Genomic DNA, 20,380 nt, shown 5'->3' on the forward strand with positions numbered 1-20,380 from the left:
GGTTCCATTTAAAACAGTATCTCATGGATATTTTCGACAGTTGGGTATTTCCAGCTTCAACATCACATTCTACTACAAGCATCTAACATCTAAATTAATCTTTTTATATAAGCAAAAATAGATCCTAGTGTCTGGCTTGACATATCTATTCTCATAAAATCCACAAAACTGACAGCAGAAGCAAAACAGAAGGCCATACAAATTAGAATAAATTAAATCAGAATCCAAATTATTCATCTCTAGTTCAGTCTTCATTAAAAGAAAATGACTAAGTACATGATGAAACACTAATTGAAGTATTTTGTTTTAATGTTCAGGACATACTAGTTTAGTATTATATCAGTGAGGAACATGATCAGTGAAAGAATTAATTTTATTGATTAACATATATTAAATCCTCCTTATACATAGAACACAGAGGCCTATAAAATAATTTTGTCACCATTTTTTTTCCACTATTTCCACTCCAAAAATGGAAACTAATTTTTAGAGAACACATGAAAAGCTGTAATAGGCTGAGAGAAAAAAAAAGGAAAAAACCACCTGACTATTCTTCCAAATGTAAACATCAATGCAGCAACTTCAAAGCACAGAAGACTGATAGCTGGGCACATGAAATAGTCAAAGCTCGTTCTTACAGGCTCTTATGGTGGCTTACACCTTTTCGCATCTCACTGGAACACTTCTGCTTCCTGAGCGCAGTGATTTCCCAAAACTCACTTCAGAAAAATAAAATGCCTTCACTCGTATATGAACCGCTGGCAGCAATTGTTGCTGGCAGCAACAATTGAGTTTATCACTCAGTGGTCAGGTTTTGTCAGATGTTCATGAGATCACACAAACACATAGATCATCTCTCCACTTATAAGGAAAATTACAGTCTCTACACTGCATGTTCTTCCAAAATTTCAATTAGGTGCAGTATTTTGTTGCTCTAATTTGTTAGTGATAAGCTTCTTACCAACCTGCTGGTTTAACACTTCTGCAGGCAGACTTCAGCTTTTATCAGTGCCTAGTGCTCTATCAAATTTTGCCAGCTCCTTGAAGTTTAGAATTATTTGATATTCTTTAAGAGACTAGAGATCAGAGTTTGCCATTGCAATGGTGGTATTACTGAGGCCACATTTCAGCTGATGTGCATGTCCAGGGTAGCAACAATCTTTGCCATCACTCAGAAATGAAGCTTCTGGGCATACAGGATTAAGAGCTCATGACTTTACATCTTGAGTTGAAGGAGAAGCCCTGAAACCCTAAGCTAGAGCAGATTTGTGATTCAAGCACAAAAGTGAGCATGTGACCCACACTAACCACACTAAACATGTTTTCGACTGTGTGCGACAGAAAAGGAAAATTCAGGTTGTATGTATGGAAACTTGTCCCGGCAAGCTTCCTTCTTTCAAAGCCTCCTCTCCTTAGGAGCAAGTAACATCACATTCATAGCCTTTCTGCTCTGTAGGGCAAGTCTGCAGGGCTGCTCCAGCCCAGACCACAATATGTGGCTCCAGTATCCTGCAGGGCATCCCACTGACACCTCACCAGCTGGCAGTTAAGACATCCTCAGCTCTCAGATCTCTACAAGTCTGTCACCCGAGGCACTTGCTTCCCCATATTTGGGACCCCACAGAACAACCCTATACAACAGGCCCTGTCCATTACCACCCTGGGGCACTTCCACTTACCTCCCAGTTTAAAACCATGCCACAACACTAGAGAGCTATTATCATGCCAGAGAGGTATTAGCATTGAATTTGCCTTGTAACCATGACACCAGCATTGCAAAATTCTAGTCTGTTTTTATACAGCAAAAGCCTTTTTTTTTTTTAAGCAGAAAAGAAAAACCAAGATTTGTTTTTATCCATTCTACCACATGGATAACAGATTGCCAGCAAATTAATACTAAGGTTAAATTTATGTCAAGTTCAGTCCAAAGACTGTAGCTTTGATAGCTGCCAGTATAAATACACTTTTGTTCCACTAAAAATGTAAGTGGATAAATATTCTAAGTAAAAGGGTTTCCCACAGACTGAATTGACGATTAAGGTGCTTACTCACAGCTTTCACAAAATACTGTTAAATGAAGCGTCCTTCCTGGTGCCTCTGCCTGTATCACTATGCTGTTCACAGGAAATATTTTTCTAAACACAGCTTACTTTACCCTATTAAGAGTTACCTGAAATGTACTGCATAATTTCCTTGCTGAAGTCTCTGACCACCATTTCATGATTACAAACAATGGGGCTCAATTATCTCTGACAGCTCCAACAACATTCTGACTGAAAAAAAAATCACCATAATATTGTTTTAACTCTAGTATGTGCCAGCTAAGCGAGAGATGTGAAATCATTATCATTAGTTGGTTAAACTACTTCAGCTTTCACAAATCTAGTCACCTCTTCTCTGAACATTTAAATCTTACTGCACAGTAACTGTTAATCTTTTTTACTAACTTTCGCTGGATTTTATGTTGTTGTAAGGTTTTTTCACTAAAAACATGACACTTCCTAACATCCACAATGATTCAGGGAGCTCTGTAATCTTTCAGAGGAACAATAACAGTTTTTTGCTGAAGTTAACAATTGGCAAAGTAGACTAGCTAGGTTAGATGATGAGCCACACTTTTTTTTTTTTTAACATTCCAGCAATGCAGTGTGACATCAAGATGCAAACAAGCAATGAAGATCTGCCCTGGCTTTCCTAAACAGCTGTGGGGACAGTTTTAAACCTGACAGTTCTAGAACACCAAGAAACATGCAGTTCCTGTTTTCTTTTCCAGGCTACAGTGTACACAAAACCGGTTTGAATGACTTCTGCTTCTCCAGACAGGGAGTCACAGCAGACCAGAGGCACTGCCCAGGGCTCTGGGGGAGTACACATCCCTTCTGCCAAAGGGAACAGCTGGCTGCCGGGAAGACTGATGCTCCAGGTGGGAACTCCACAGCTTTTAAAGGCTGAAGATTTTTAGGGAAAAAAAACTGGCATGAAAACAAATATGGAATGACTTTTCACTGTGTTCACTAAAAGCAAAACAAAGAGGAATAACATGAAATTAACAGAAGTCAGGCGGCATTTCTTCGCACAATGTGCAGGATGCTGTGGAAGCTAGAAGCTTGTCTTGCTTCAAGAAATACCTGAATAAAATCATAAGTAGAAAATTCTTAGGGTGGTATTAAATACAAAGACACCATGTCTGGCCCTGAACTGCAAATCACAGGAAACCGGTGGAATACAGGAGAGAAATACCATCCTGCAGTTGCCTCATTCCACACATTTGCTTTCAGCAGCTGACAGAGAAAGGTCACTGGGTTAGACAGACCTTTTATCTGGGGTAGCCAATCTTTTCTTATGTTCCTCTGAAAGAAGAGGACAAGACTTTTATTGATTTGTGGCCACAGAATTAAACAGCCACTTCCCCAGATACAGGGGAAACACATTCCTATACGCTCCCAGCAGGCATTATAGCTACACTGCTGCTTACGTACTCCAACTCCTGGGGCGCAGACACAGATCTCTCAGGCTGGCAATCACAAAGACAGCATGGAGGAGGACTGAGTTTCTTCTCATGTACAATCAGGAGTTCACCAATTATAGACCAGTTACACTTTTGCAAACCAATCAAGGACAGCAGGGTGGCACAATTTTCATGGAGATGAGAAATATTCTATGTAAAGCTGGGACTATTAAACAAACAGCTGAAACTGATTTTTGTGAAATTGTTTTGGCGTTTTCTAATCAGAGCGGTCCAGATTACAGCTGCTGCATGCAAAGAAAGTATTCAACAAGGTTTCAAAAGCTCAGGCTGAGCTCAACAAGGAGGGAAAACAATTTCCTTATTATAAAGTAAGAATACTTAAAATGGAGAGTCTGGTAGTACATATGGAATCACCTAATGCCATTTTCATTTTTAGAATTATGTTTCAGAAGAGAGACCACTGTAAAGTGATTTGCCCCCAGGGCATGCCGTGAGTCAGTGCTAGAATGACAGAACACTGTTTTAATTACAGTTTCTTAGGAAGCCTGTAATAACATGTTGAAGGTCAGAGGTTGACTTAATTTTTAGCAAAGTGATTTGCTAAGCAGTTTTCAATATCTCATCATGTAACCTATAGCTACAGACAGGCTCAGCATCACTATTCCAGTGGGAAATACTTTTGATGGCAGGAACTGCTGTACGAACACTTCATTCTGCTTCAGGAAAGATAAGCAATTCACAGGAGATGTGAAATGCTATTTTCCAAAAGTATATCAAGCCTTGAAGTTATTATGAAGAGCAGCTATGGAGAACAAAACAGACTAACAGAAGTTCAGAAAACACTTCACTAGGGACAAAGTCCTCCCATCCAGCCCACAGGGCACATCTCCAGTAATTGTCAGAAATGAAGGCTTCACCAGCTGCCGACCAGAAAGGTTTCCTTTTACATGCTTCTGCAACAAGGCCCCAGTGCAGGTTTAACTTGAAGCAAACAAGATTTTTCTAATGAGCCATTTGATCAAAATAATTTGGTTGTTTTAAGGGAGTTTTGCCAAGAAGAGGAATAAAGTTTTTACCTTCAGCTGTCTTCCTTAGATAATGTAATAACATGGTTTCCTCTGGGAGAGGAGAAAAAAGCTTTTCTAGTCAATTCCTTATATAGACAGTACCTAAGAGTAATACTGTAACACAAACACATATCATAGCCCTGAGACTATTCTGTGTCCGGCTTTCTTTCTGATGACAGATGAACTAAAGTCCTAATCCTCCTGAGCCCTTGTATTATTGTTGTTTTGGTATTCAAAGCATTTAAGTGAAAATTCTATTAATATAGCATTAATAAAAAAAGGTTAAAGTAATATTAACATCACAGTTTCTAGTTACTGAAGTGTCTGAGGATTACCATTGGAACTGCAGAATTCTTGGCTTCTGGGCTTTCTGTTGAAAACTTTACAGTATTCTGCTTCTTGCTGAAGAAAGTAGTATGGCTGCACACAGGCAAGGCAAAGGGGTCCCATGATCACTGCATTTGGTTGCATTACCTGTCTTCCCATGAAGTCTGTTCAGCAGTTTGACCAGTGGAGATCTGGACCACTTTCTCCAGGCCTGCTGCAACCCCCATGAACACCAATGAAAGGGTAAAACGGAGCACAAGCTCCAGGGCTATTTTTAATGCTTCAGAATTTGCAGGAAGACCCAAAGATCTCTTAGTAAGACTTAGACCCAAGGTACTACTGAATGCTTCATAATTAATGTCTCTAAGGATCACTTTCTTTATAACTCCTCTGGAGTTTTGTCAAACAGGAACATAATTAATGAAAATCATTGCAAGTATAATTTTTGATAACATGACTGAACTATGCATAAAAAAACCCAACAATATGTGTTCTCAAATGACCTCTGCATTCTCAAATTCTCTGCATTATATACAAATACTAAATGCCATTACATCCGAAGGGCTCCAATTTCCTAAGAAATCGATTGAGCTCCCTCCAACTGCCAAACAGAACTGTAAAAAAAAAAAAAAACACCCTTAATAACTGAGGCTGTAAAGCACTGCCTATTACCATCAGCCTGCTGAAGCTCAGGGCTCTGTGTGTCTGTACTTTTAAGGCTCAGTTTCAGGACTGACTACCATTTATAAATCTGATGCCCTTTTTCAAGCTCAGAGGCAACTTCAGACTCTAGACAGCTAACTAAATATCTTCTAGGAAAAAAAATTAAACTTGAGTGAGGTTCTGACCTTTGTTGTGTTTGGGGCAGGGTTGGCATAACAACATCTCCAGCTTTCTGACTTTTCAATGAACATTCAAGAAATGAATTAAGCAGTCATCTTTTTTACGTCCGGGGAATCACAATCTCTCAGAGAGGTGTGATTAACAGCACAGCCTACCACAAACTCTGTTCAGCCTGTTGGAGCCTATTTGCATCCAGTGACAGTACAGAGAAAACAAAATTGATCTTAACTGGTTTCTTTACAGTGCTCTGACCCAGATGAACTTAAGCTTCATAAAATAGACTTGGGGGCCTGCATTTAATGAAATGCTCCTATGCATTTTTAAATGGGCAGAGGTTTGATGTTTAAAAGCCCATGAAGTCAGCAGAGATCCTTCCATTTAGTTTATTGAACTTTGAGTCAAACACTGCAAACATTAGCCAAATGACAGTCTAGGTTTACAGACAAGAGTTCTTCATTTGTTCAAGCCTCTTTGTATTAATTATTTAAGATGATACAACAAGAAATCGGGGAAAAACCAATAGATTCACATTCCTGCTGGCAACTGCAGGAAGAATCCAGATGCCTTCCCCACTCTCACCATTGTACAAGGCAAGAACAAAACTCCAGTCCCCACCAAAAAAAACCCTTCACTGAACTGTTCTATAGAGAAATCCTTCTTGATGCCAAATCTGACAATGTGTTTATTTGTTTTATGATAGCACCTAGAGGCCTCAAAAAGGTATTAAGGATTTAGAGTAATATGTACCATAAACACACCGCAACAAAGCAGCTCCTGCGCCTAGGAAAATATACATTTATATTTGAAAAAACAGTTTACTAAAATATCACTGTAATACACATCTTAGACATGTTTCCATACCTCCAAGATGATGATGTCCAATTAAAGTATTAACTGTCAGTTTCAAAACAGAGGTATTGATACCAATATGTTTTGTTAAGTTTCAAGCACATTTATAGAGTTCTATAATTAAAATGAAATCTAGACTTTCATCTTAACTTGAAATCACGACTGAATGTACGCAAGACTGAAAGAAGTCATTCATGTATTTATCACTGCAGTCATTTGGTGCTGTTGTTTGCAAACCAGCTGTGTGAAGCTGCCTTGATAAAGCCAATATTCTAGTGACAAATTGTTTTAAACACCCCCAGCAAGACAATTCAGTTACTGTGATTTATTTTAATTTAGATTTGTGTAGCAAGTACTTTTTAAGAACTGTGCCTAATAGACCATTAGAGTTTTCCCAGATAGTTGTAGCGCTTCAGCACCTTCATCCTTCAAATGTCTTTCTTATTTTCAGCCTTCTTTCAGCAAATTTGTCTCTTGCAGTGGGATGTGACATAAGAGCCACATGATACCTTTGAATATTATGCCAATTTTAAATAATAGCTTTTGGAGTCTCACTGCCACGCAGATTTTCAGAGAACCAAGGTAGATGTGCTAGCAGGAGGTCACCACTTACTGCAATATGTGAAAAACATGAAAAAATTTTTTACCTAATTTGTTTCATATATCCCTTCCTAGAGGACCCATCAAAATAATTTTTCAGGTGACTTTTTTTTGTAAGTTCCACATATTTGCAGAGGTAGGGTCATCATTTTCACAAGTCAGAGACGCTTGCCTGTTCTGGATCACTCCCTTCCTAGTAGTTTTATTTACAGTTGATTACTTCCCTAAGATAAAGAAACTGTCCTGACTTTGAAATTGCTACCTACCAGCATGACTAAGCCCATCACACAAAAACTCATAGGAAACAAATTAGCAGGCGTAGCAAAATCCCTGCAAATCATTCATCACTATGGTGGACCCAGTATAGAATATATTTAAGCCTTAACTAATATGGACCAAGAAACACACATTAAATTGGGCAATTTAGAATCACAGAACTGCTATTAGGAACGTAAGAAATAGAAGTGTTGGTGCATGAAAGAACAATATCTTCAAGCCTCCACAAACCAGATATACACCAACTGAATCCTGGAATCTAGAGATATATATTTCTTAATAAAACTATCCACAGAGCACAGACAACCAAATCCAGTTTTTCTTCCCCCCTCCCAAAGAAGGGATCTCACCGCTTTCAAATTACTGCTTTTCAGTAAGTCAAGCAGGATTTAATTCAAGCTGGCTGTCCTGGGTAGTTTTTCCACAGTCAGTTCACTTCTATAAGGCTAGGAGGACATCAGAGCCAGAGAGAACCAGGACACCAGTTTAAGTGACAGTGGAGCTGCTGCTGTTTGTCGAGCCTCTCTGATGGAGGATTAGATTTGTTTTGGCACCATATCTCAGAAGACTCAAAAGGGCATACAATAATCTAAACTACAGACTGTCAAGTTCTTGTTAGGCTGAGTTTCTCACCAGTCCTGGAACAAGTATGACTCACCAGCAAACAGCACAAATACTTAAATGAATCTTCAGGACAGCACTGGGAATGCATGCAGGGTACACAGTTCTTTTCAAGGGTTTGGTTTTTTAATCTTCCTACTCTGTATCCATGCAGATGAACTGGTGTCTTCACTTGCAAAATACATGTAAAAGCATACCACCAGCCTATTTTTCCAAAAAGTTACCAATTACACAATGTAATAGTGATGGCTGCTATACAAAATAATAAAGTATTGTTTGTATCCAAGTGGAAATATCTAAAATCAGTCTGTTCAACTGAGCCACTGATGTTGGGGGAGACAAAACACAACGTGAGACAGAACATTTTCTCTCACACCAGTGACTGTAAAGTCTAGTTCTGCACTTAAACAATGAATTGGCTAAACATCCTTACACCAAAAGGAGAAATTTGGCAGTGGGAACCAAGCATTACATGTGGAAAAGTCACTTAGACTCATTATTAATGCTGTGTTATTATCATCATGGTCAGATACGTAAAAGAAAAACCTGAAAATATGCCATGAAAAACAAAACTAGAGAAACTTCGAAACCTAATACTCCATTTTACATATTGCAAAATATAAACTTGGTTACAGCTTGGGAGCATTAAAAACTCCTCAAATCTTAAATATTTTATTTGCTCTTAACTTCCTGAAAATAACTAAGAGTACATAAAAATGATGCTAGCATCTACTTAATTCTAATTGAAAACATAATTCTTTGTTTCCTATTGACTCAAGACAGTAGTGCCCCCAAGTGACATTTCATTTCACAATATAGTCTTGTAGCTTTTTAAAAAACCCACAAAGCCCAACAGATTATTTAAGTTGCTTCACAGAATACTAAGAGAGGATGTATACTTGCAAACAAGAGTCAGACTGAAATGATACTATAATTTCTTTGAGAGGGCCTGTCTGAGGAGAGGAAAAGAAGGAGTAGTTTACATTTTCATTTCCTAACCATTCTGAAGCTGTTAATTGACAGAAATTGTAACATCAACATAAAGCTGAATGTAAGTCTTCTGCCAGCTACTCATCAGGCTTTTCTGCACAAACCACCTCGATACCCAAGTAAATCTTTTCTTATTTTGAAAAGGATTTCCCAGTTTTTGCTTGCCCCCTTTCCTCACAACCACTTTTGCTGATATTTCAACAAGAAATTGTATGCTAGTATTGCCAGGTGTTCTCTTGGAAGTGTGCACTTCCTTGCTTCCCAGATGTATATCGTGCTTTGGAGGTTATCAGTGGGTGAAGAAACTTGAAAGCACAGATTTGGAAATAACAGTACACAGATTGATAGACCTCATTAATTCTAAGATCTATTAGAAGGCATGATAATGGTTATGTACTCATTAATTTTTTCATAAACTCTACACGTGATAACCCACTTAATATACTCTTGAAGAGTTCTAACATACAGGCTTATAATTATAACTGATATAAATGACTAGTAAAAATAATGTAAAGATAGCAACTTGCTGATTTTTGGTAACATTTAGCAATCACTAAATGGAGCAAATGCCACAGCCTCAGTATTGGCATAAAATATTTACATTAATATGTTTATGCAACACACAACTCACATGTACACAGTTATTTTGTTAGCTGAATGTATGATAGTCAAATCTAGTATCCATGATAAAGGCTGCATTTTAAACAAAATTCCCTTTACACAGACTGAGAAAGTACTAATAAAAAGAAACACAGAAAAAAGTCTATTTAGGAAAGGTCTCATTTTGTTTTATTTGCATTTGCCTACCCATTGTAGCATACACTGCTAGATTTGTATTGTATGCTAATAAATCAATACTCGACAGCCAAGATTTTCAAGAATCAAAAGTACTTCAGAAGCAAACTAATGGCTACACAAGTTCAGATAATTTATAAAGAAGCAATTCAAGAAGTACTGGGTAACTTCAGATGTCTGAAAAAGCAGCATCTGAAAATTGAAAGTTATTTTTAAAGTAATTTAGTTCGAAGTAAATCACTATGCAGAACAAGTTACACAGGCACCTTGCAGAAACAGAAATTTAAAGCTAATTATTTTTACGGAAAAAAGTTTTTATAAGCTTCTCACAGAAAAGTTGTCTTAAATGTGGTACTAGAATAGGCGATACTGCCAGAGATAGGACTGACTTTCTTCCTTGTTACTCAACACTGTGTTTAAAAGAAAGCACCTACCAAGAGATGATGCCAGATACACTGCAATGGGTGCTGTTCTTGTAATTAATTTTTCAGTTTTACAAAATTACTAATAGTGTTGGTGTTAAGAGTAACACAGTTAGTTCTTTAAAAGCTAACTCTACGGTATCATATATAACTGGGCAGCTGAGCTGTCTGTATTGCTAGTCTGTCAAACCATAAGCTTTCCTACTGTTAGCCTAATCTAGCCTCCACTCCTTTTATTTGTTCATTAAAGAAAATTATAATCCAAACAAGTCTAGTATTTCAAGATCGACCCAAATGGCTAGGTCTTAATGAGAGTCTGAAGCTTGAAGCTTAAAAAGAAGTTAACAAGCAGCTCAAACGCACATCAGATATGAATATCTCATTGGAACAGATTTAGGAAAAGTACCAAAAGTGAAGTGGTACACAGCAAGCAAGCTGGCTCTTCACGTGTAAGTAGGTGTTGCTAAGAATAACTGCTGGAAGACCTCCAAAGACCTCCAAACTGCTGCAGAGTTGTGCTATGCTAAATAATCTAATAAAAATATAAAGAAATATTTCATCATAACTTCCTATTGGAAGACATTTGGTAGCTAATACAAGGTGTAAAAATAATCAGTACTCCTTTTTACGCTCTCTCAACCTTAATAATGCACCCATTAACTAGTATTTCCACTTCGTAAAGATTTTCCCACCTGGACTGCAAAAGATTCCTTCACATACTGAAGTTGCAAAAAAGCAATCAATTTTTAATTACTTCCACTGTACAACAAACCAGAGTATGATGCTACTAATAGACGTTATTAATATAAAGACTTATATTCTTATTCTTACCAGTTGCTTCAAACTATGAAATGGTTATGCACAATGGTCTAAATGTAGATATACTAGAACTATTATATAACAAGTAAAAATAATAATTTAATAGAGACTTCAAGAAGTACTCAAAAATACAATTACTATGATTTCTCTGGAAGATGAGTTTGATTTATTCAATACTTCATAGCCTTTATAAGCCACTGTTAGTTCAGCATTTATAAAAATGCATTTCATCTATATCAAGCTATCTTGATTTTAAAAATCACCTCCATATATTTAGATGAACCAATGAGACAGGATTTTCCCCTTCCAGCAGGCATTACTTAAAATCTTTTTGTCATAGCACACACACATCAACATGTACGTAATACACCAACAATGGCTCTGCATCAAATATTAACTGCTTCTGAATCAACATAAAGAGCTTTTGGGGGCAAAGTCTGCCTCTAACAACAGTTCCACAAAAGTGAGATTCAAAACTATTTTAATACACAGAAGTATATTTTCCTATTATATGCCTGAAGGAGACTGTTTCTCTCTCCTGGGCAGAGAGAGGTGCTGTTCTGTTCCTCCCCAGCTTGCTGCCCTCTACCATTCTTTTCCCCAGTCATCTTTTGGCCTTACGCACGTTTTGTCTCCACACTCAGCAGTAGCCATCTGCCTTCAACAGCACCATCCTATTTTCCTCACTTTTTAAAATTCAAGTTCCCTCCTTGTGGCTCCCTTAATTCTCATGCCTTTGGAGTTCACTTTACTCTCCAAATTTCACTTCATATACGCACCTAGTGCCTCTCCTGCCCTCTTTGCCTTTTCACGCGCATTTCAAGTCTGCTATATTTTAGAATAACAAAGTTGTATATCCATTATCTCCTCTAAAATAAAGTTTCTTTTGCATATGCTACATGCATTTATATCACTGACAATGTGGTTGTTTTTCAAGGTAGCAAGGCTAGGAGTGTCTCTGTGATAATTTTCCCCCATGAACTTATTCTTACAGATAAGTTTTCAAAAATAAAAAAGTCCTCCTACCAAGATCTACTATATGAAAAAAGTCTATATAAGATTTAGAGACCATTAAGTTGAAGTTGCAGCCACAAGGCCTCCCACATTACAGAGCAGATACATGCTTTATGTTAAGAACAACAAAAATGTACAGTTTATGTTAAGCACTTCTAAAAAAGCATCATTAACACAAGAGCTGTACCATAAACTTGTTTGGAATTGAGTATCTTTAGAAGAGTCTAGTGAGTTACAAAAGGAATTTTAAAAAAATACAGAAGTAAAGGTAATCTTACTTTTTCATCATCATCAGAAAAAGGGGCACCTCCGGGAGTCTTATTTATTGCTTGGGCAACACCAATAATCTCTCCATCACTGTTTCTTATAGGCATGCACAAGAGTGACTTTGTCTTGTATCCAGTCAGTTTGTCAATCTCATCATTAAAACGTCGATCCTTCAAAAGAAAATAAGGAAGCATTAATATGCATGTCATACATCTAAGCTTTCTTCAGGCAAAGTACTTTATTGTCTCAATGTCTTATATAGTATTTTTATTAGTGTTATGTTGTTACTTCTCTGTTATTACCCAATTCTTTATTAGCTGTTTTTTTCCTCAGTTAAGGCACTAAGAAAAATAGTTTCTCAGGGGATCAGTACAAGGTTTACCATTGCATAAGCGTATTCACTGAAGTCCCACATTTATACCTCAATTAGAAGAATAATCTACCTAAAGGATTGCTACCGTTGTTAAACACAACATAACCTCCATGAAACCTTTCATTGTTTCATAGTTTCTCTCATAATACTAACATCCAACTAGATCACTGTGCAGCAGGCTGAAAATGTGTGGGCAGTATGAATCTGGGTAGTCTGAAATTCCTAAAATGTAGTACACATCAACCGGAGTATTTTTTCATTAATCTGTAGTGCTCTAAGGCGCAAATTAAACTACACAACTCATTAGTATTAACAGAGCAGAGCAACTGAATCTCCACAATAAAAGTTTACCCTTAAGCTTTACATTGCAAGTAGCAATCATTTATTCAAGAATTTTTCAAGTATAATTTTTGCAGTTTTATTTTCAAATTTTGCTGGCCAAGAAATGTATCTAATATGATCACCATCAAGTTTTTTTTATTGTTGTTACATAGAATTTTTTATATATTATTTTTATACGCTTTTGAATCCGCTTGCATTTAGTTTTTTTGAATGTTAAGACATACTTATGAAGATTTTTATCTATTTCAATTAATGCATACATAAGATTTCTAAATCATAACTAAGTATGCACGGTAATCCTATTGATCATAAATCATACACTTTTTAAAACAAATACAGAATATATACTATGAGCATAAGACGCCTTTTAGAATAAAATGGCAGAAATAAGTCTCTTACAACCAAATAATAAAAGCGTTTGTAACATATCATGGTGAAGAGTAAAGATACTAACAACAAGATGCTCTTTGAAGCAACAGCAGCAAATATTTTGTTTGTTTGCCATTTTTAAATTTTTCTAAGGCAATGAATGTGCCTAAGGTAACACGTTTATTGAGGGATATACATAAGAAATAAATGCTTGCATCACATTCGGACTTCACTTTTCAACACAAACCCCAAATATTTTATCATTCCTGTTCTTCGTGGGTTCACAGTGCTGCACATGGAGTATATTTCTATTCCCAAAGCTATTCAGGTACTAAAGTCTTCTTAGTAGTACTGCTAATCCCAATGCACCAAAAAATTTACTTAAGTTGCATTTAGACAGTTCTTACTTCAGATTCAAAGTAAATTCAGGTTTAGGGGCAACTGACATAACATTTTACACGAAAGCAATAGAAGTAGCATCTCATGTCTTAAATGAAAAACCAGGTGCTTTAATACTTGTAGGAATTTCAGAACATAGTACATTGTAAAAGATGACAAGCTACCATCTTCAAAAACATAACTAGTTATGCAAAAATACACAGAGTGGCATCATTACATCTTGAGATCAAATGAAATTTGATCATTTAAAAAACGATGCCATCATTTTATAGATTACTGTTACTGAATGACACCCAGCAAAGGCTGATACCTAGTGTTAGTAGATCCTACACATGCATTTATGCTGCTACTTCACATCTGTATTCTGTAGATGCTGATGATTTCTCTGTCAAGTAGATGGAGACTCTTTTTGGCTCCACTTCTGTCTGTTCCACTTCAAATTTAGAATATCAAGTAAAACTTATATAGGCTAGTATTCCAATAGGGTACAAATGCTTTTTCCAAGAAATACAATAAAACCTCAACTCATTCTGGAAAACTAAGTACAGGAATGTCCCCCTTTTGAGAAAAAAAAAAAAACCACCCAACAGCTCCCCCACATGCCAACGTAATTCTCAGTATATAACTTTGCTAGAGACATGACTCAAGGAGTATATTGTTTGGATTTGCAGTTTGTTTAACCTTCTCCTGCAGGATAAACACAGCTAGTTACCTCTGGAGAAAGATTACTGTATATATAAACAGAAATGTTTAAAAGATGTATTAAATATTTTTTATACAACTTTCTATGCTTGCCAGAATAGGAAGAGGAGCCTGTAGTACTTTTTGATCATTAAACAGTCTGAAGTTTTTCTTTAATACGTTAACATTGTAGTAAACAAACAGCTGAGAGCAAAATTCAAATCTTAGCAGAAAATGACTTTCAACATAAATTGACAAAAACTAAAGGGAACTGAACTAAACATGGGCCATTTGTTCACGTGGCAGTGTGTGGAAATCCATCCTCTGGAACTGTACAACTCAAACTGCAGATCACAGAAGTGACTCGAAGGAGGCTGTGAAGTTCGGAAGTAGTGCTAACAGCAGCTTTGCTCAACTTGGTAGAGAATAGTCTTCAATAGCTCTTCTATCAGCGAGGGAGGGAATTACTGCTATTTACTGGCAGCAGCTCCATTCCTCCGGGGTGAAGTTAGCATTTATGCTGCAGACAATAGTTACAGCCAGTTGACTCCCCTAACATGACAGAACTGCGCTCTGCTACAAAAATAAGCACAAATTTTGTTTTCAAAAATTTAGACAATATTGACTACGAAATAATCGTCATATTTGTATCAGGTGATGAAAACAATTCATACAGTCCCTAATCTAAGATAAGATTTGATTGTGATAAGGAAGATCTAAGTCATTACATCTCTACTGATGGCAAAAACTGACAGATTTTTTTCCTAGCAATTTTATTTCTATTTTTATTTCCTTGTTGTGAATTGCAGATGCTACAGAAATAGACTGCTTTAGTCACCTAAAAAGAAACATGATTTAGAAATATTCCACACTCACTCATCGTAAAGATGAACATATGCATTTGGCTATTTTATTACTTGTTGCAAGTTTACATCCTTTCAACCACAAGGAATTAATATCAACTGTAGTATTCATATATAGTTTATAGTGCTCTTCTGCCACAGAATTTCAAGTTCCTGGGGTTTTGTTTGTTTATTTTTTATTATACTATTTTCTTTTGCTCTGTTTTAATTCTGTAACTTCATTAGCAGTTGTTGCTCTTCCTTAGACCTATTTCTGCCCCTGGAGTATATTAAACAGTCTTTGCCTCCATAATGACCATATTACCAATATACAGTCTTTGATAAGGTTTTGATGAGATTCCCTTGAATTATTTGTGCCTAACAACTTCCTTAGAACCAGAACACCCATGATGAATGTTTTTTAATAATGGCATCAAGGTTCCAGACCTGCCTGATCTTGTGATCTTTCCACATGCTTCTAAACACTTTATAACAACTTCAATATAAGTTCAGCCCTTCTGCACTGTAGAGAATCCTGCCTAGCAAGGCATGGTTCTTCTACAGCAGAAGAAAGTGAAATACAGTGCAATTATCACACAGTGCACTCCACCAATGAAAAAATTAAATATTATTTCTCCAATTACTTCTTGGTAGTGTATGAACTACCATTTAGAATTAGCAATTGTTACTGAAATTTTAATAATAAGCTTTGTGTTACTGAAGAGATAGTCCCTGCTCCACTAATTTTGTTCAAAACAAAACTGAGTACTTGGGAAACACTGAAATGACATTGTGCCTTGAATAGTAACATTGTTGTTGATTTACATCTTGTGGGCCTTATAAAAGAAGTAAAGCTTCAAGGGAGAGTTAACTGAAAAAGGTTAGCTGTTGAACAGATCAAAAGTGAGTTGCAATTCATTTGTTTGCACACAATTAAGAGAGATACATTGTTGTAAGACAAAACAGAGGTCTAGAATGAAAATTAGAAAGAGGTATTCACATTTATCTGAAGGTTTCTTTTGTTTAGGTAAAAAGGTTCACTGAAGTGGGTATTTTAATACAATCATAATTTACAATCCTGTGGCATATGCAGTCATTGCCTTTTCAACAGGCCTCAAGATTTAACACACAAAGTGCTGTTTGACCTGTGGTGGACAGTGGCACACAGGACAGGGGCTTTGTGAACCTGTCTGAACTGGATATATACAGTAGAGCTGCCAGTGTGAGGAACAGATTTAACGGTGAGCTATGAATCCTGTCCTCCTTAACAGAGCTATGGAGAACCATAGACACAGGAGGGATTAGGAATCTGGAAAGCGTTTTTTAAAGCACAACGCATTCCTGCTACGTTGCTTCTCTGTTCAAGTGGATTTGGGAAGTTTCCTGTTCACATCTCATGTTGGGACTTCTACATTAGAAAGAAGGAAACACAGGGATCTTGGAGCAATCAGATGGTCTTAGTCCCAGAAGCACGACATTCAACACACATGCAACAACATATTTTGTTCTTCCTGCCATCTGATACCAGATTATCTGCTTATGCTAGAGCGCTGGACTACCTTTTGCAGAAGGGCATTACAAGCACAGTAAGGTCCAGTAAGCACAGTATATGGAAGTTAACACGTTTAACTGGAAAAAGGAGACACTTTTAAGGAAAACCTCAAAAAGAACTCATTAAAAACTGAAAATCATCAAGATGTGAAGGGAAACTCTATCCCTAACCTTTTGTGGAAGAGCAGGTAAGAATTTTATTTTGGTGACATTTTGGAAAGTAATGAGGAAAAGATACATAAGTGAACAAAATAAAATACTATTTCTGGCAACTTTAATGTTGTTGAATCATGCAACATGCACCTACGAAACCTGAATGACCTGCATTATGTCCCAAACCTCTTTTATCCCCAGTCCCGCATTCTTCCATCACTTACTGTCAGAATAGCATGTACGTGGCAGGATCTAGCCGAGAGGTTTTACTGGATTTAACAGCATCAATAAAAACCTCAATGCCCAAGCACGAACTGTGATGGCTGAGAAGCTTGTACAAAATTTATGTGTACCTCTCCTCACAGGGTAGTAACCTTGAGCAAGGAGGACTGTTTAGCAGCAGATAACAAAGATGCTAAATCAGAGAAGCCTGCTGTCAGACTGCAAACATTTTGAGGTACAAACTCTATTATCCCACATGTTAGAACAGGGACCTCATATGCACCAGGCTCTTGGGGAATAAGGAGTATCAATGTTGATGGTACCAATGTAGCACTTGCTTTTAAGTTTCTTCTTACACTTAAACTTCTTCTTACACTTAAAAATTAGGGACAGATCAGGTACAAGATACAATTATAGTGAACTCTCCCTCTCAAAAGTGTAATGGCAGCATTTTCACGCAAGAACACTCAAAAATTACAAGTAAAGTCTTCCATTGACTGTTTAAAACAATAATAAAACCAAACAGTTGATTTTAGTGCTTTGGTTCTACATAATTAGATTTCTAGATGCCACAGTCATTCAAAATGTGAAGACTGAGGCACTTTTAACTAGAATTACAGAACTGCCAGCAAGGAACATATTCTGTAGGATAAACCTTATCCTTGTCTTGAGTTATTTATTGATTGTAAATTCTTCTTTGGGGAAATATTACCCTGTAAAAATGTGATATTCAATCAAGTAAAGACACAGAAGAAAGCAGGCTTGATTCATCAGTCTAAGTGGTGGTATTTCAGCTGCCTGTGCAGTGACACCGCAGTCCCAGTTCTTTTTGGACCAAAAGATTGTCAATAAATGAGTACAGACAAACATTTTCATGCTTTTATTCTATAAAATACCAGCTTAAGGTACAGACAGGTTTTTTCCAAGGGTTCTAGAATCATATAACATTACCAATGTCAATTTCCATTTAAAAAAAAAAAATAATTTTCTAGTTTCTATAACCAAGGTTAACATTAAAAGTGTGATCTGAAAGCAATCAGGAACATAAGGGCCAGAAATGCTAGAGCCTGGAACAGTATTTCTAAGTAGCCCAAGTTCTTATCAGTGAGCTGTTATATTCAAATCCACTTTTCTAGACCTCTTACCTTCAGCATATCAGCTGAAAACCTAAAATATTGACCATGCTTACAAGCTCTGATCCCATAAGATACTAATTGTCTTGATGTACCTGAGGCTTCAAGCAATTTGAATCAGGAACTAACTAAATAATGCAGATCTCCTACATGTCAAGTCCTCCAGACTGACTTCTGTATTCAAAAAATTACTCTCTAAATGTAACTATGAGACCTATGAGATATCACGCAAGGACTGGAAAAAGTCAAATCAACTGTATTACAGAAGCAGCAAATGAGAAAAATCCATTAGGGCCCACTCCTCTTTTCTTTGATATCAATAGCAATTGACTATGGATCTGAAGTCACTAAATAACAATCAGTGATCATGATTAAACCCAAACAGCTACACTTAGAGGAGGCCTAGAAAAAAAATAATCCATGCTGATGAGAAAGAAGAGGTAAAACCTCATTAAAAAGTCACTATTTCTATCATTAACTGAAGAAGCTACACATTTCCAAATAAAAATTTTAAGTAGGACAGCTTTGTGAACTTGGAAAGAAAGTATGTACTAACTTTGATAAGGATATAAAAGGACAATTTATGTGAGTATTATCAGCACAATTTAAAACAAAAAAAGTGTAATCCTAAACCATGTTAGCCAAGTCAAATAACGTAATGGAGTATGAAACCTGCCTGAATACATTTCCAGAAATTAAGTCCTCATGACAAAGACACTGCTTTCCTTCTCCAAAGTCTAAGAAGAAAGTGTTTAATCTAGTGAAATGGACTAAGTGACTTGGCCAAAGCGGACACCTACAAGGAGAAGACATTTCTGTTTTTTTCATGATTTGAAAATACTGCTTTTTAATCACACAGAACAGAAGAAAACAAGAGGTGCTCAATAAACAGGCCTGGCCTACTTTATTTTACAGTTCAGTGCACAGTAGGTTCTCCCCCCTTCTTTTGGAAGCACTCAAGAAAATAAAACTAGGAATCTTACAGGAAAATTTCTTTGAATATACTGTATTTAAATTACTGATTGAGTTAGCTAAGTTGTATCAAAAATAGGTAATAAGAGTGGTATGTTTGACATCACTGTTAACCTAAGCATTATTGTACTACCAAACTACATGAGACAGAAAAATCTGATTTCATGTCTTTCTGATTGACTTTATAGGAAGCCATCCTGCAGGAGCCCCTACTTTTAAGGTAAAGAAATTTACTTTGGGAGAGACCTATTCAATTTCTTAATTGTGCTTCCTGTGAGCGTACCATACATAAACTTCTATAGAGAGCAAAAAGAGCAATCCCAAAGACAGCAAGTTACCTAGATTCAAAGCATAACATTTAAAAAGCTAAATACAAATAAGAAATGAAGACATCCAGTCTGTTCCAGAGACTCTTCTCTAAAAATCACATATGGTATAAATTACATTGTACATAAACAAGAAACAGAAACCAAGTAACAAACCACTACAGTAGATATTGGGAAAACCTTGTAGAGAAGAAACACGCAAAAAGACCAAGTAATAAAGCAATCTCTGAAGAGCCTTCCATGTGAGGATTGCTGCAGCTATTCCTGTCATCTCCCCCAAAATCTCTAAACCCCAGAGACAAAGGCAGGAGAACAAACTAGTACCATTCACCAGCATCTCAAACCTCATTCTTCCCAAGTAAATAAGCACACAGTCCAGTTACATTGTGATTATTTATATAGTGACAGCAATATTTCTTATAAGATAAAATTAATAAAACAGGTAAGAATGTGCAAAACAGCTCACCCAACTCTATTCCTTCACTCCCAAAACAATTGTTTAAAAAAAGTAGAGAACACTAACCCTCAAACAGTCTTAATTTCCAGATTTAAAACTAAATAAGTCCATATATAGTTTGAACTACAAAAAAAAAGGTTACTTTGAAAAAAACCAAAAGTGTGTTCATTTGCAATGATGCAATACTGAGGTTTTTTGTTG

General features: G+C 36.6%; 1 protein-coding gene across 1 annotated transcript in view; it reads right to left on the minus strand.

The window, feature by feature from the left end:
* Nucleotides 1–20,380, minus strand: part of PDE11A (phosphodiesterase 11A) — a 144,936-nt gene that overhangs the window by 107,923 nt on the left and 16,633 nt on the right. Inside the window, exon 2 of the mRNA XM_014954698.1 lies at nt 12,371–12,529. Coding sequence (XP_014810184.1) covers nt 12,371–12,529 — 159 coding nt within the window. The remainder of the gene's footprint in view (nt 1–12,370; nt 12,530–20,380) is intronic.

The sequence above is a fragment of the Calidris pugnax genome, unplaced genomic scaffold (genome assembly GCF_001431845.1).
Source record: "Calidris pugnax isolate Ruff unplaced genomic scaffold, ASM143184v1 scaffold103, whole genome shotgun sequence".
Classification (NCBI taxonomy): domain Eukaryota; kingdom Metazoa; phylum Chordata; class Aves; order Charadriiformes; family Scolopacidae; genus Calidris; species Calidris pugnax.